The sequence below is a fragment of the Heterodontus francisci genome, chromosome 16, assembly GCF_036365525.1.
Source record: "Heterodontus francisci isolate sHetFra1 chromosome 16, sHetFra1.hap1, whole genome shotgun sequence".
Lineage (NCBI taxonomy): Eukaryota > Metazoa > Chordata > Chondrichthyes > Heterodontiformes > Heterodontidae > Heterodontus > Heterodontus francisci.
This window is the reverse complement of record NC_090386.1, coordinates 77967176-77981116: the sequence shown is the minus strand read 5'-3', so window position 1 is coordinate 77981116 and position 13941 is coordinate 77967176. Positions and strand designations below refer to the sequence as shown.

The 13941-nt window shown below is 43.7% G+C and overlaps 1 protein-coding gene across 1 annotated transcript in view; it reads right to left on the bottom strand.

Annotated features, from left to right (window-relative positions):
• The window catches only part of rpn2 (ribophorin II), a 67586-nt gene extending 58700 nt beyond the window's left edge, over nucleotides 1-8886 (bottom strand). Inside the window, exon 1 of the mRNA XM_068048414.1 lies at nucleotides 8804-8886. Within this exon, the coding sequence (XP_067904515.1) occupies nucleotides 8804-8816 (13 nt within the window). The 5' untranslated portion in view covers nucleotides 8817-8886. The remainder of the gene's footprint in view (nucleotides 1-8803) is intronic.
• Nucleotides 8887-13941: the final 5055 nt, after the last annotated feature.

The window sequence follows — 13941 nt, the reverse complement described above, 5'->3', positions numbered from 1 at the left end:
GGAGCTGAGATGATTGACCTCCAACAACCACAACTTAAAAATACCCATTCACTAGAGTTTTCACTGTGATGTCAGGGAGGATCCCACTTGAGCCAATGCACTTGATATGAAATACTCAATGTGTAGTCTCAGCTACCAGCACTAGTGACTAGTACCAATCAGTCTAAAAATGCAGGAATGTAAAATGTGAATGTGTAAAGCCACTTTCACAGAAAATTCTTTGCTACAAATGTATCTACGATATCAAAGCCCTTTATAATTTTAAGCACCTCAGCTCTAGGTAAAGATGATCAGCTCTAGGTAAAGAAAGAATGCGCATGCATATAGTGCCCTATTATGTACTCAAGGACATTGCAAAGGAGCTTACAACCAATAAATTATTTTGATATATCTACTGTTGTAGCCATAGCAAGGCCCCACAAAAAGCAAATTACTGAATGGTACAAAATCTATATTTTATAGAAAGAAAATGGATGTGGGAAACATTCAGCAGGCAAGGCGAATTTGGTGGCGATAGAGGAAGGAATGTTGGCTAGAAGACTGGACAGACTCTTTGCTATTGTCTGAATAGTGCTACAGGATTATTGTCTACCTCATTATGGCATGCATGGCCACAGTTTCAACAATATCAATAACTTGTATTTATATAGCACCTTTAACATAGTAAGATGTCCCAAGGTGCTTCTTAGGAGCATTATCAAACAAAGTTTGACACGGAGCCAAATAAGGAGATATTAGGGCAGCTGGCCAAATGCTTGGTCAGAGGTCAGTTTTAAGGAGCGCCTTAAAGGAGGAAAAAGAGATAGAGAGACAGAGAAGCTTCGGGAGGGAATTCCTGGGCTTAGGGCCTCAGCAGCTGAAGGCATCCAATGGCAGAGTGATTAAAATCAAGGATTGACAAGAGGCCAGTATTAGAGGAGTGCCAATTCTTGGAGGGTTATAGATTACAGAGATAGGGAGGGGCGAGGCCACAAAGGAATGTGAAAACAAGGATGAGAATTTTAAAAATCGAGGCAATGCTTAACTGGGAACCAATTCAAATCAGCGAGTATAGTGGTGATGGGTGATGGGTGAATGACATTTGGTGCAAGTTAGGATATAGACAGCAGAATTTAGTATAAGCTTAACTTTAAGCAGAATGGAAGATGCAAGGCTGGCCAGGAGTGCACGCGAATAGTCAAGTCTAAAGGTAATAAAGGCTGAGGGTTTCAGCAACAGATGAGCTGAGGCAGGGGCAGAGTCAGGTGAGGTGGAAGTAGATGGACTTAGTAACAGCATATCTCATCCAAAGAGATGCAGCAGACCCTCAATACTGCACTGAATCTTTCCTTAGAGCTGCAACTTTCAAGCCCTGGCAACATTCTTGTAAATCGCCTCTGTATTCTCTCCAGAGCAATTATGTCCTTTCTGTAATATGATGACCAGAACTGTACGCAATACTCTAACTGTGGCCTAACCAGTGTTTTATACAGTTCCAGCATTACATCCCTGCTTTCGAATTCTATACCTCGGCCAATAAAGGAAAGCATTCGATATGCCTTCTTCACCACTCTACCTACCTGTCCTGCTACCTTCAGGGACCTGTGGACATACACTACAAGGTCTCTCACTTCTTTCCCTCTTAATATCCTCCTGTTTATTGTGTATTCCCTTGATTTGTTTGCCCTCCCTAAATGCATTACCTCACACTTCTCCGGATTGAATTTTGTTTGCCACTTTTCCGCCCACTCAACCAAACCATTGATATCATTCCGGAGTCTATTACAAAGACAAAAAAGAATACTTTGGCTAAATACTTGTTTGTTCTTGAAGAAAAAAAAATGGAAAGATGTCAGATGTCCTTTGTTTTGGTTTGGCGTCCCAAGTACGCGTAGACAGCTGTCACTGAAATCTTCCTAGAACAGTTCTTGTCTGGCAATGTTGAAAATCAGTTTGGGCAGGCTTTTCAGGAAAAATGCAGCAAAAGGGGTTTCAGGCATTTTCTTACATGTGCTTCTCAGAGCTTCTCAAAAAGATGGAAAACTGGTAGGTTTTTCAAAGAGTTGGAACAAGCTGAGTTGGGGTTTGCTCCCTTGGCAAGTTTTCTCCAACTGTCTTTTCAAACAATTGTCCATATCCCAACTGCCTGTCTAAAGCGAAACCAAAACATTTCAGGAGACAAGCCTTCTGACCCCTATAAATCTTGACCTGTCACGTCTTTGTAAACATCTTTCCCCAAGTCAAAAAAAAACTCCTGCTAGGTAATTATCTGAAGACAGGTGCCTTCCAGTAACTATTGTTTACAAGCTCAGTCCAAAAGACCTTCTGTGACCTCTTTTTAAAAAAAAAATAAAGTTCCAGCATCTATGGAATTTTTTTTCAGTTTTAAAATACAATCCTCATAATTTAACAAAAATGGAAGCACAGACGTCACTAATAGAGAATGGATGCCAGATTTACACAATTGTGCATCAATGCACTTCAAAACATGATGTCTGATGTGGAGCATCAAAACATTTTGATGTGAAGTGTACTGTAGAAATGCAAGTATTGATTTTGTAGTAGACTACAGCTGCTGCAGCAAAAACTTTTGCAATGAAGTTGCTACTTTTAAGTTTTGCAATAAAGACAAAGTTTACATAAATTAGATCCATAGCATTCCATTACCAACCACAATGATAGACACTCTTACCACAACTTGTATTTATATAGCACCTTTCACATAATAAAACATCCCAAAGCACATCCTAAGGAGCGTTATAAAGCAAAATTTGACCCAGCCATGTAAGGAAATATTAGGGCAGGTGACCAAAAGCTTGGTTTTAAGGGGCATTATAAAGGGGGATAGAGATGACAGGGGGAGAGGTTTAGGGAAGGAATTCATTAAAATTGGGGATGCTCAAGATGCTAGAATTGATGGAGCGCAGATATCTGTGAGGGTTGTGGAATTGGAGGAGATTAGATAGATAGGGAGGGGTGAGGCCATGGAGGGATTTGAAAACAAGGATTGAGAATTTTCAAATCCAATTATTACTTGACCAAGAGCCAATGTAGGTCGAGCACACGGGTGACGTGAAAGGGGTGACATGTCAAAGGGGCTTGGGGAGAGTTACGACACGGCCAGAGTTTTGGATGACCTCAAGTTTATGGAAGGGTACAACGTGGGAGGCCGGCCAGAAGCCTAGAGGTATCAAAGGTGTGGATAAGGGTTTCAACAGATGAGCTGAGGGCAAGATGGAAATAGGTGATCTTAAGTGATGGCATGGATATGTGGTTGGAAGTTCATCTTGGCATCAAATATGACACCAAGGTTGCGAGCAGTCTGGTTCAGCCTCAGACAGTTGCCAGGAACAGGGAGAGTTGGTGGTTAGGGAATGGAGCTCGTCATGGAGAACCAAGACAATGACCTGGATTTTGCTTGGGAGCCTGGGGGGGCGGTGGAGGTGGGGAATTGATGGTGGACTGTTAACATTCACCGTCATTATCCCTCTGAAACTGACTGCAACCTCAGGATGTCAGGGATATCCAGATTAGCAGGGAAATGCTGAAATTGCTCCAACATAGGCTGTACTGTGGCAAACCTAATACCCCCCATCAGAGGTGGGAATCATTGAAATCAGCCTGAATTTCAACTTTCCCACTCCCACATCACTGTTCAATAAGGTGTAATGGGATTTTTAAATAACATTGTGATTAACAAAATTTGATGAACAGAACCGGTCCTGAGAAAATAACTTTATATTCGTGGAGTGCTGTTATACATTATTTTTAACCTGAAACTTAATTTTAAGAAGCTTTTTCATAACATTTTAGCTCCTATCTTCACCCTGTGGATATCTCCCAATATTTAATTTCCTCCAGGTACAAATGTTTAGGAGTGCTTTTATTTTCCTGTTTGGGCCTTTGTGAAAATCCTTTAATGCGACTGGTTGCTTTGACAGCCTGATGACATCATTCCATTTCCACATTAGGAATGCCTAGTAAAGAACACTACAATCAGTTGCAGTACCATTGCACTGTGATGAGGTGAAATTTTCACTAGAGATCGCTAGATCTATCAGCGAGACTTTCTTTGAGGTCAGCGGCGAGTCCCTTTGCTTCACTGCTAACCATAAACTCTGGGTCAATGGCTTTGGTCTTCCTAATACTTAATTGGAAGAAATTTCTGCTCATGCAGTACTGGATGTTGGATAAGCAGTTTGACAAATAAGAGATGGTGGAGGGGCCGAAAAGAGGGTGGTGGGGATGAGCTGGGTGTCGTCCGCGGGCATGTGAAAACTGACACCGTGCTTTTAAATCATGCTGCTGAGGGGCAGCATGTAGATGAGAAATAGGAGGATAGATTTTTTGGGGGGGAGAACACAAGGGGTAAATGTGTAGAAATGGGAACAGAAGCCACTGATTCTCTGGCTACGAATGGATAGCTAAGAATGGAACCAAGCGAGTGCAGTCCCACCCAATGGACAGCATCGGAAGATGATTGTGTAGCCAACTGTGTCAAAGTCTGCAGACAAGTCGAGAAGAATGAGGGGGGCTAGTTTTTCTTTGTCAGAGTCTCACAGGATGTGTGGCTGGGTAGAATTTCGATTGGAGCAATTCTAACATGGAGTTCCAGGAAAGAGGAGTAGATTTGGGAGGCGACAACACGATCAAGGACTTTGGAGAGGAGAGGGAGGTTGGAGATGAGCAGCAGTTTGCAAGGATGGAGGGAGCAAGGGTTCATTTTTTGAGAGGTGATGACGACAGATTTGAAAAAGACGGCAGTATCTGAAGAGAGATGATGGTTAACAAGATCAGCTAACATGGGAGCCAGGAAGGGAACTTGGATGGTCAGCAGTTTAGTAGGAATGGAGTCAAGGGAGCAGAACGTAGGTCTCATGGACAAGATGAGCTCAGAGGAAGCATCAGAGGAGTTAGGAGAGAAACTAGAGAACAGTACAAGTACATGGCTAGGGCAGGGGGAAATTTTAGAGCAAGTTTGCCCTGGTAGGTGACATGAAGGGAGGGAAATGGCAGAGGCAGCTGCTTGGATAAAGTCAATCTTAGTGACAATGAAGTTCACAATTGGTTGTTGAAGCGGAGGGTGCAGGAGTTAGGCGAGAAGGGTTTAAGGTGGATTGTAATTGAGAAAAGAAGCCGGGGGTTATCTTTTGCATTCTGGAATGATCCTGGAATAGTGAGCAGTTTTGGTAGATGACACCAGGACCCGGTAGTATTTTATGTGGTCTAGCCATATTTAGCAAGGAATAGTTAAACCTGTCATGTGCACCATTTGGACTTAAGGGAATGGGGATGAGGGCTGTACTGGGGAACAGCCCTGGTGAGAGTGTGCAATGGTTTTAATGGAAACGATGTCAAAAATAGAGGCGGGGATATGGTTGAGCAGATCAATAGCTACAGAAATGTCCTGGTGAATGGAGTGCTAAAGGCTAGACAGTTGGGATTTTGGTGCAGATATGAGAGAATTAGGAGGATGTTCCTCCTCCCACCACCAAGATGGACAAAGAAAGAGGTCAGAGATGGCCTCATCTTATATTGAGGGGGAAAACACTGTACAAGGTAACAATGTGTGTTAAAATCAGGTCGAACATCTCTGCATTTACATTTTGTTTCCTGGAAGTAATTTATATTTTTCTGGCCTATTTCACAGAATTACAGAATTGTTACAGCACAGCAGGCCGCCATCCAGCCCATCATGGTCTGCACTGGCTCTCCGAAAAAACAGTTTACCGAGGACCACTCCCCAGCCTTCTCCCCATGGCCCTGCACATTCTTCTTTTTCAGATAACAATCCAATTCTTTTTTTTTATTTAAGAGCTACAGCACTGAAACAGGCCCTTCGGCCCACCGAGTCTGCGCCGACCATCAACCACCCATTTATACTAATCCTACACTAATTCCATATTCCTACCACATCCTCACCTGTCCCTATATTTCCCCACCACCTACCTGTACTAGGGGCAATTTATAATGGCCAATTAACCTATCAACCTGCAAGTCTTTTGGCATGTGGGAGGAAACCGGAGCACCCGGAGGAAACCCACGCAGACACAGGCAGAACTTGCAAACTCCTTTTTTAAACTAATACAGACCCTCAAACTAATACAGACTCTCAAAGTAGTTTTAGTTTTTTTCTCTTGAAAGCCTTGACTGAACCTGCCTCCACACTCTCAGGCAGTGCATTCCAGATTCTAATCACTCGCCGCATGAAAAGGTTTTTCATGTCACTATTGCTTCTTTTGCCAATTACCTAAATCTGTGCCCTCTTGTCCTCGATCCCTTCATCAATGGGCAACAGTTTTTCCCCTATCTACCCTATCCAGACCCCTCATGATTTTGAATACCACTATCAATCAACATTAAATCCTAAGCCTGAAGGAGGTCAAACTCAAGTAAGTGAAAATATAGCATGTTACAGAAGGCACAGCGAACAGCTAAGTTTTAGATACTGCAGGTGGTGAGGAGAGTTATGTTTGAGATGAAAGGATTTCAGGACAACATGGCTAAAGGCTCTGCCACTAATTAGAGCTGAGGGAGGGAAGAAGACACATATTGGACCAGAGTTTGGAGAGAAGAGAACATAAGCAGGGATGCAGGACCATAAGACATTGCAGAGATAATGTGCAGTAAAGCGATGGAAATATACATGATGAGGATTTTCAGGACAGTGAGCCAACTGAGACTGGCAAGGACTGGTGTGACAAGTGGATAAGTACTTACACAGGATTGGATGAGGGTGAAAGTGCCCAATGCGAAGGATTTATATACTGGGTGGTGCCTGGGATACTGGTGAGGAAATTATTGATAAGCTGAAGCTGGGAGGTGACAAAGTGAAAGGTATAGGGACAAAAGTATTCCAGAGAGTGGAAATAGGTGGTTTTGGTTATAGATTATTGAGGTTTGAAGTTCAATTCAGGATTCAACAGAGCACCAAGGCTGTGCACCATCCAGTTGAGCATCAGGAAGCAGAAATGGAATCGGGGCTAAGTGTACAGTTTCTAACCTTGGTATTGCCAATATCAAGCTGCAAAAATGTTTTGGTTCATCTATGGTTTTATGTCAGATAAACAGTTAAAGCAGCACACAGTGGTGATGAAAATCAGCAGTACAGTTATGGATGTCAATGGCCAGCAACATACAGATGAGGAACAGAAGGTGGCTGATGTGTGGAACTTTGTATGCACTTGGGTGAGAAGGCACTGCAGATTTGCTGGCCTCAAACAGATCATGGAAGAGAGTTCATGGTGAAGGATGAAGTGGTCCACCATTGTCAAAAGCCAGAGAGGAGGAATTAATGCACCAGTGACACATTGGCAGTTTTGAGCACTGAGTACTCGTACACCACATGAACTGTAATGACTGAAGGCAGCAGCACGTCACTACCTTCTTGAAGATGAATGAGAAATAAATGCAGGTCTGGCCAACAACACTCCCCTCCCAAGAACAAATAAAAAACCCTGGAATTCGCTGCCTACGAGGGCGGTGGAAGCAGAGACAATCAATCATTTCAAAGTAAAACTGGATAGGCAGTTGAGGGAAATAAACTTGTAGGGCTCCAGGGGTGGAATGGGACTGATGGGATTGCTCTACAGAGAGTCAGCATCGACTTGATAAGTCAAATGCCCTCCTTCTGTGACATAATAACTATGACTAGCATGGTTTTAGTACATCAAGTAGATGGGGATTTTGGGGGGGGGAAAAGGTGATGTTAAGGAGAGTTCTTAAATAGATTGGTGGAAGAGTTAATCATGGAGTTGGATGGAAACAACACAATCCCAAAGGTTAGGAGGTGTGGGGAGTTGTCAGAGGATCGAGAAGCCAATGTAAGGTTTAACGAGCAGAGTAATACACTGTTTGAAAAGGGCAGAGGAAACAGGACCCAAGAAAGGGCGGCACAGTGGCGCAGTGGTTAGCACCGCAGCCTCACAGCTCCAGGGACCCGGGTTCGATTCCTGGTACTGCCTGTGTGGAGTTTGCAAGTTCTCCCTGTGTCTGCGTGGGTTTTCTCTGGGTGCTCCGGTTTCCTCCCACAAGCCAAAAGACTTGCAGGTTGATAGGTAAATTGGCCATTATAAATTGCCCCTAGTATAATTAGGTGGTAGGGAAAATATAGGAACAGGTGGGGATGTGGTAGGAATATGGAATTAGTGTAGGATTAGTATAAATGGGTGGCTGATGTTCGGCACAGACTCGGTGGCCGAAGGGCCTGTTTCAGTGCTGTATCTCTAATCTAACACAAAGATTCTATAAGGTTGGTAAACACTGGACTGAAAGAAGTCAGTGGCCAAGCTGGGAAAGGCCAAAAGGACTAGTTGTTGGTGCTCATGGAGACGGTGAGGGCTCCGGTAAAGATATGGGAGAAACTGGTAAAGCATAATAGGAGATGGTCAGGAACCAAGGCTGTTGCATCGACAACCTCAATTTTGAGGATACAGATACACGTGTCCTCCTCCCAACGGAGGGGGCAGGGCGGAAGAGGAGGCCCTTTAATCATAGCAACACTGCCCCAGAATTTCCAGCAACCTACCCATTATAACCTGGCTCGGAGCTGCTGACTGGGGGCAGCATCAACTGCATTTCCAGTATGTAAAGGGGGGCGAGTTCTAGAGCCACTGCCCTGTGACTGTTCGGCCTCTGCACCGGATTAATGCACAATTTACTTCCCCCCAAAAACAAGCAGAGTCCGAGTTGAAACTGGAGCCCGACCCGGCTCCAGGAAGGGAAGCTCAGTGACCAGGGGGAGGGAACAGCCACGGCCGCCGCTGGGGCGCAGGCTGACCACTCCCTGTCCTCTCCCAGCCACCCTCAGATTCACCTCCATTACCTGCTACTCTCATTGTCACCGGGTCTCAGGTCGCCAACCAGCCGGAGGGAGGGAGGTTAACCCCGGTGCACATCTGCTTCCGGGTCAGCGGACTCATCCATTTCATGGGGGGGGGGGAGGCAGCATGACATCAAATATTACCACATTTTCAGTTGTGAGCATCTCAGTTCGTTTATATATTATATAAAAAATCTATTTAACTTAATAAGAGGTGCCACCAATAGCTCCCACTTTTGATTGAGGCGACAACACTGAAATATCTCCCCCCTCCATTTCACAAAATTGGTAGATGACCGACGATATTAATCCACATTATTAAAAATATTAACTTTAACTAGATTATCGATGTCAGAATGCTTCTCGGCATCAAAGATAATTGTAAAAATATTTTTCAAGAGTTTTAGTATTGGATGGGAGGTGATGTAGATGTGTTTTAACTCCATTGGCTGCTCTGACATGTCAATCAATTCGCGCGGGAACGGGCTCCCTGGAGCATTAATAAATCTAACAAATTATGCACTCTATCTCTTTATAGTTCCACCTGAGGTCTTTGAAAGAAAATCTGAGTTTATTTTCTTTCGGATTGCATAACTTTTGTATTGCAATAACAAATGGCACTTATGTTGCACTTTCTGGGGTGAGGTTTTTGCTGGTTTTGTGCCCATGTGTCTTATCTACAAGATGCACTGCAGCAACTCACCACAATGCCTTTGACAGCACCTTCCAAACATGTGCCCTCTTCCACTTAGAAAGGACAAGAGCATGTGGGAACACCACCACCTGCAAGTTCCCCTCCAAGCCACACACCATCCCGACTTGGAAATATATCACCGTTCCTTCACTGTCGCTGGATCAAAATCCTGGAACTCCCTCCCTAACAGCACTGTGGGTGTAACTGCACCAGATGGTTCAAGAAGGCGGCTCACCACCACCTTCTCAAGGGCACTTAGGGATGGGCAACAAATGCTGGCCTTGCCAGTGATGCCCACATTCTGTGAAAAAATAAACAAAATTCCAGCCCAGAACTGACCAGACCAGCACAAAAGTTGAAAGAATTCAAAATGTGGGCTATTAATGCCTCAAACCACTTGCGTTCATGTTTCCTGTGATCTTTTACACTTTACACTTTGCCCAAATTAGGCCCTGTCCACAAAGATCATCCCCAGGTTGAAATTACAAGTTCCCGCCAGTTGTGCTGAAAACCTTTCCCTGTGCGGGTCTCCCATCTCACTCACTTTCCCAGAGTGTAGATCCTTGAGCTCGGCCTTGTTTTCCATACAACCACATCTAACTGTATCCCTAAGAACGCAGTACAATTTTTTTGGCCCTTATTACATAATCAGTATGTTTTCCCACCTTTTTTGTCGGGACAGCAGGTGTAACCTCATCTCAATGTCTTTCAGAATCAACCTTGCACTTAGCACTACATCTGAGAGGTAGCACAAAGACTGGCAAGACCATCATCCTTGAAGTGGAACCTAATGACACTACTGAAATGATCAAGGCCATAATTCAAGATAAGGAATGAAGCCCACATGATCAGCAACTCTTGATCTTTGCTAGCAAGCAACTGGAAGATGGTCACACCCTATCTGACTACAACAGCCAGAAAGAGTCTATTCTTCACTTGGTGTTGCATCAGAGGAGTGGGGGTGGGAGTGGCACTGTGGTTAAACTACACTTGTACTTTGCTTCATTGTTGTGGGTAGTGTTCTTGTCTCTAGTTTAAAGTTCATTAAAGTGCATTCCAATGTCAGTCAAAATAAAATTGGTGCCGACTTAAAAATATATAAATACAAGGTGTTGTTATTGTTGCTTTGTGATATATGGGGGTTTTCACTTGCTCAGTATCTTTGTGCTGGCTGATTCAACAGTGCAACCTTTACTCCCCCCCCCCCCATAAAAACCCACAAGGTAACACCAGAAACAAAAATAAGAGGCAAAGCACTTTCAAAAGATAAAAGAAAGCTCAAAACGAGGGAGAAAAATGAAGCATGTGAGAGAGGTGGGGATGTGATAGGAATATGGGATTAGTGTAGGATTAGTGTAAACGGGTGGTTGATGGTCGGCACAGACTCGGTGGGCCGAAGGGCCTGTTTCAGTGCTGTATCTCTAAAAAAAAATACACAATACCAGATGTGCATACAGAAAGAAAAATGACAGCACAAATTATGTGATAGGCATACACAGTGGGGCACATACAGGGGTGAAAGGAGATGGGGAAGGACAGGTCTGCAGATAGGGTGAGACATATCTAGGCAACAAGAGGCAAAAGTGTCCCAGAACCATATAGAGACAGGAAGAGAATGATGGAAATAGAGTTCAGTGCAAACAGTAAGGTGAAGAGATGTAATGCAAATAATTAAGACTGGGTTTGAAAGACGCAGGCACAACATTGCAGGCTACTCTGTACTGTCAACTAATGATATTAAAGATTGCATGACCTTGGAAATGCTCCCTCTCTGTCATTGTAAACTTTGGCAGAAATCCCAAAATCCGATTCATTCAGGTTTCTGTTGTGGGACCACCTTAAGAGGACCACATTAAAAGGCTGTACGTAAAGATCACCAGAGGAAGTGATGTCACATCACACATGACCAGGGAGTCCTGGGTGTAGCCCGACAGAGTGAAATGTGTGTAGATGTGGCACCTGTAGTCACAGTATACATATCTGCTCTAGTTAAAGTTAAAAACCCACATATGTTTTGGATATTACCTGTAGTCCTGTGAATTTTACAATAGTTCACATACCAAAGGAACAAGTAAAATTATATGATAGCAACATTTTGGATTTATTTTTCTGAAGACCACAAAATATTACATCGTGGCAATATTTGATTTCTTCTGAAGAACACACCAAGAGAGAACAAAGAACAGATTATTGCTTACCTGGAGTGGCTCAAGAGTCAGGTGGAGAGCAGCTGGCAGGAGACCCCACAATAGTGCAATGAGGTAGGACTGCAGACAGAACCCTGGGAGGTGTTGAAACTCTGTGAATACAGTAGGCAAATCGCCAGGAGATATGACCTTTCAACTAATCTGGCAGTGGGTCGAAAAATTTGAAAAGAAGTAGCCACAGCCATAACTGCTTTAGTTTTCCGATTTATTTTTGCTTTGTAGCGGGGCCTAAGCCGAAAAGAACGGGAAAAGTTCAACAGCACCACCGGAGGTCCAACACAAAGTAAAAGGCTGGCTGTGGCAGTTGTCAGAGTTGCAAGCTGCAGCCCTCTGCAGAGAAAAAAAGCTGCTCTTTCAGTTTACAAAAAATTGAACAAGCTGTGTAAACAAATAAAACTGCTCTTGGTTTAAAAAAAACAAATGAGCTGTGTAAACAAAAGCAACTGTTGTCTCACTCTTAAAAGGGGCAGGCCTCCAAAAATTAACCTGTCCAAAAAAAAAAGGAAACAGAGAGCTGTACCTGTGAGACAGAAAACCTGCAAAGCAGAGATCCTGTAAAAGAAGTGTGCTTGTGTAAAAAAAAATTTGTGAAAAGACTTATTTTTCTAAAACAGCAGGATCTTCTAGAAAATGACTTTCAGGTATCCAGCCATGGATTGGAAGGCTTTGGACATTGCATCTGAATTTAAACTGTTTGGACAATGAATGGAACTGTGTTTCCTGGATCAAGACATGAGCGAACCAGAGAAACAAGCTGTGAAAATCAAGATCGCAATGGATCAATACATCAGGATTATCAGCTGAGAATCAGTAGGACCCTAAAAATCTACGGACTTTCCTGGAGAAGCAACTCAAGGTTAAAGGTCAATTTCTGACTACATAAGCTGGAACTTATGACCTACCGGCATATGTAAGATGATGCCATTAACCAATTTGTTACGAGGTGCAAGACAAATTTCAAGAATGTGACTTCGCAGATACCGTAATTAACTGTCATAATTGTGTCGACCCTGATAGAGGCCTTCCAAAAGGAAAAGAAGAAAGGGTACACCATTGATGCATTATTTAATGATGGAAGGAAATTTGAAGCCATCCTGGCTGGGTGCCAACAGTTACAAGCATTGCGGGTGGCTACAACAATTGGTACGGTAACCAAGACTCAGAAGTCTGCTAAGCCTTGTGGCAAATGTGGCCTGACACATCCAATTCACACTTGTTTGGCATACTAGGACCTGTGCAAAGCTTGTGGCATGCCAGGCAAGGCCAAGCTAAGATACTGCACACAGGAATGCTAACAGATCACACGCAAAGAGAACGTCTGCAAACAGGATGGCAAACGCAGCACAATGTATGCCAACATTCAACAAAAGCCCAAGCACGTACATCAGGTCGGCAGAGAGACGGATTGCCAGGAGGACATGGATGAGGAATGCACTCATGCGAACAGCGAGCAAGCATTTCACATAGTTAGCAGCAGTTGCAGGACTCCCAGTATACTGAGATTTCCAAATTGTCACAAGACATGAAGTCAGTAATGCACTGGAGATGGCAGAAAATATCCAGGTCAAGTGTATCAGGTTAGTCTATGTAAAGGATGGCACAAGGCTGGGAGTCTTGGCAGGAAGAAGTGATATGAACGGGGGTCTCTCCTTGGGCTTCAGTTCATTGCAGTAAGTACCCAGAGGCCAGAGGGATTGTCGGTGATTGGTGATGTTGCCAGTTATCATTTTTCTAAGATTTCCAAACAAGAGAAGATGAAGGCATCATATGACAGGCAAGCAGGACCAGAGTTAGCTCGATTGCGAGTAGGACAGAAGGTCAGAGTCCTCAAACATGCGTCAGGAACTTGGTATCCTGCAGAAGATGCTAGGATATGCAACCAGCCCAGATCGTATGAGGTCCTGACACCCAATGGCACGATTCTCAGACGAAACCGACGTCAACTCAGACAGCTGTATGACAACACTACACATGACAACCCTATGACATTACGAACATCTTCAAAGACAAAGGCTGAAGACGAACATACAGAGGCCACGAACGCAGAGGAGGAACATGTTAACTAGAGTTCCGAGTCATCAGAGTCTCTCAGGAGTTGTCAAGATGAGCTCCGCTCTGGGAAAAGGTTTATAATAACAAGATTGGGATGAATAAGCAAATCACCTCTACGTTTTTAGTGAGTGTTAAACTTGCTTACATTTTGTTTTAATCATGTATAGTAGTCTGGACCACATCATTGT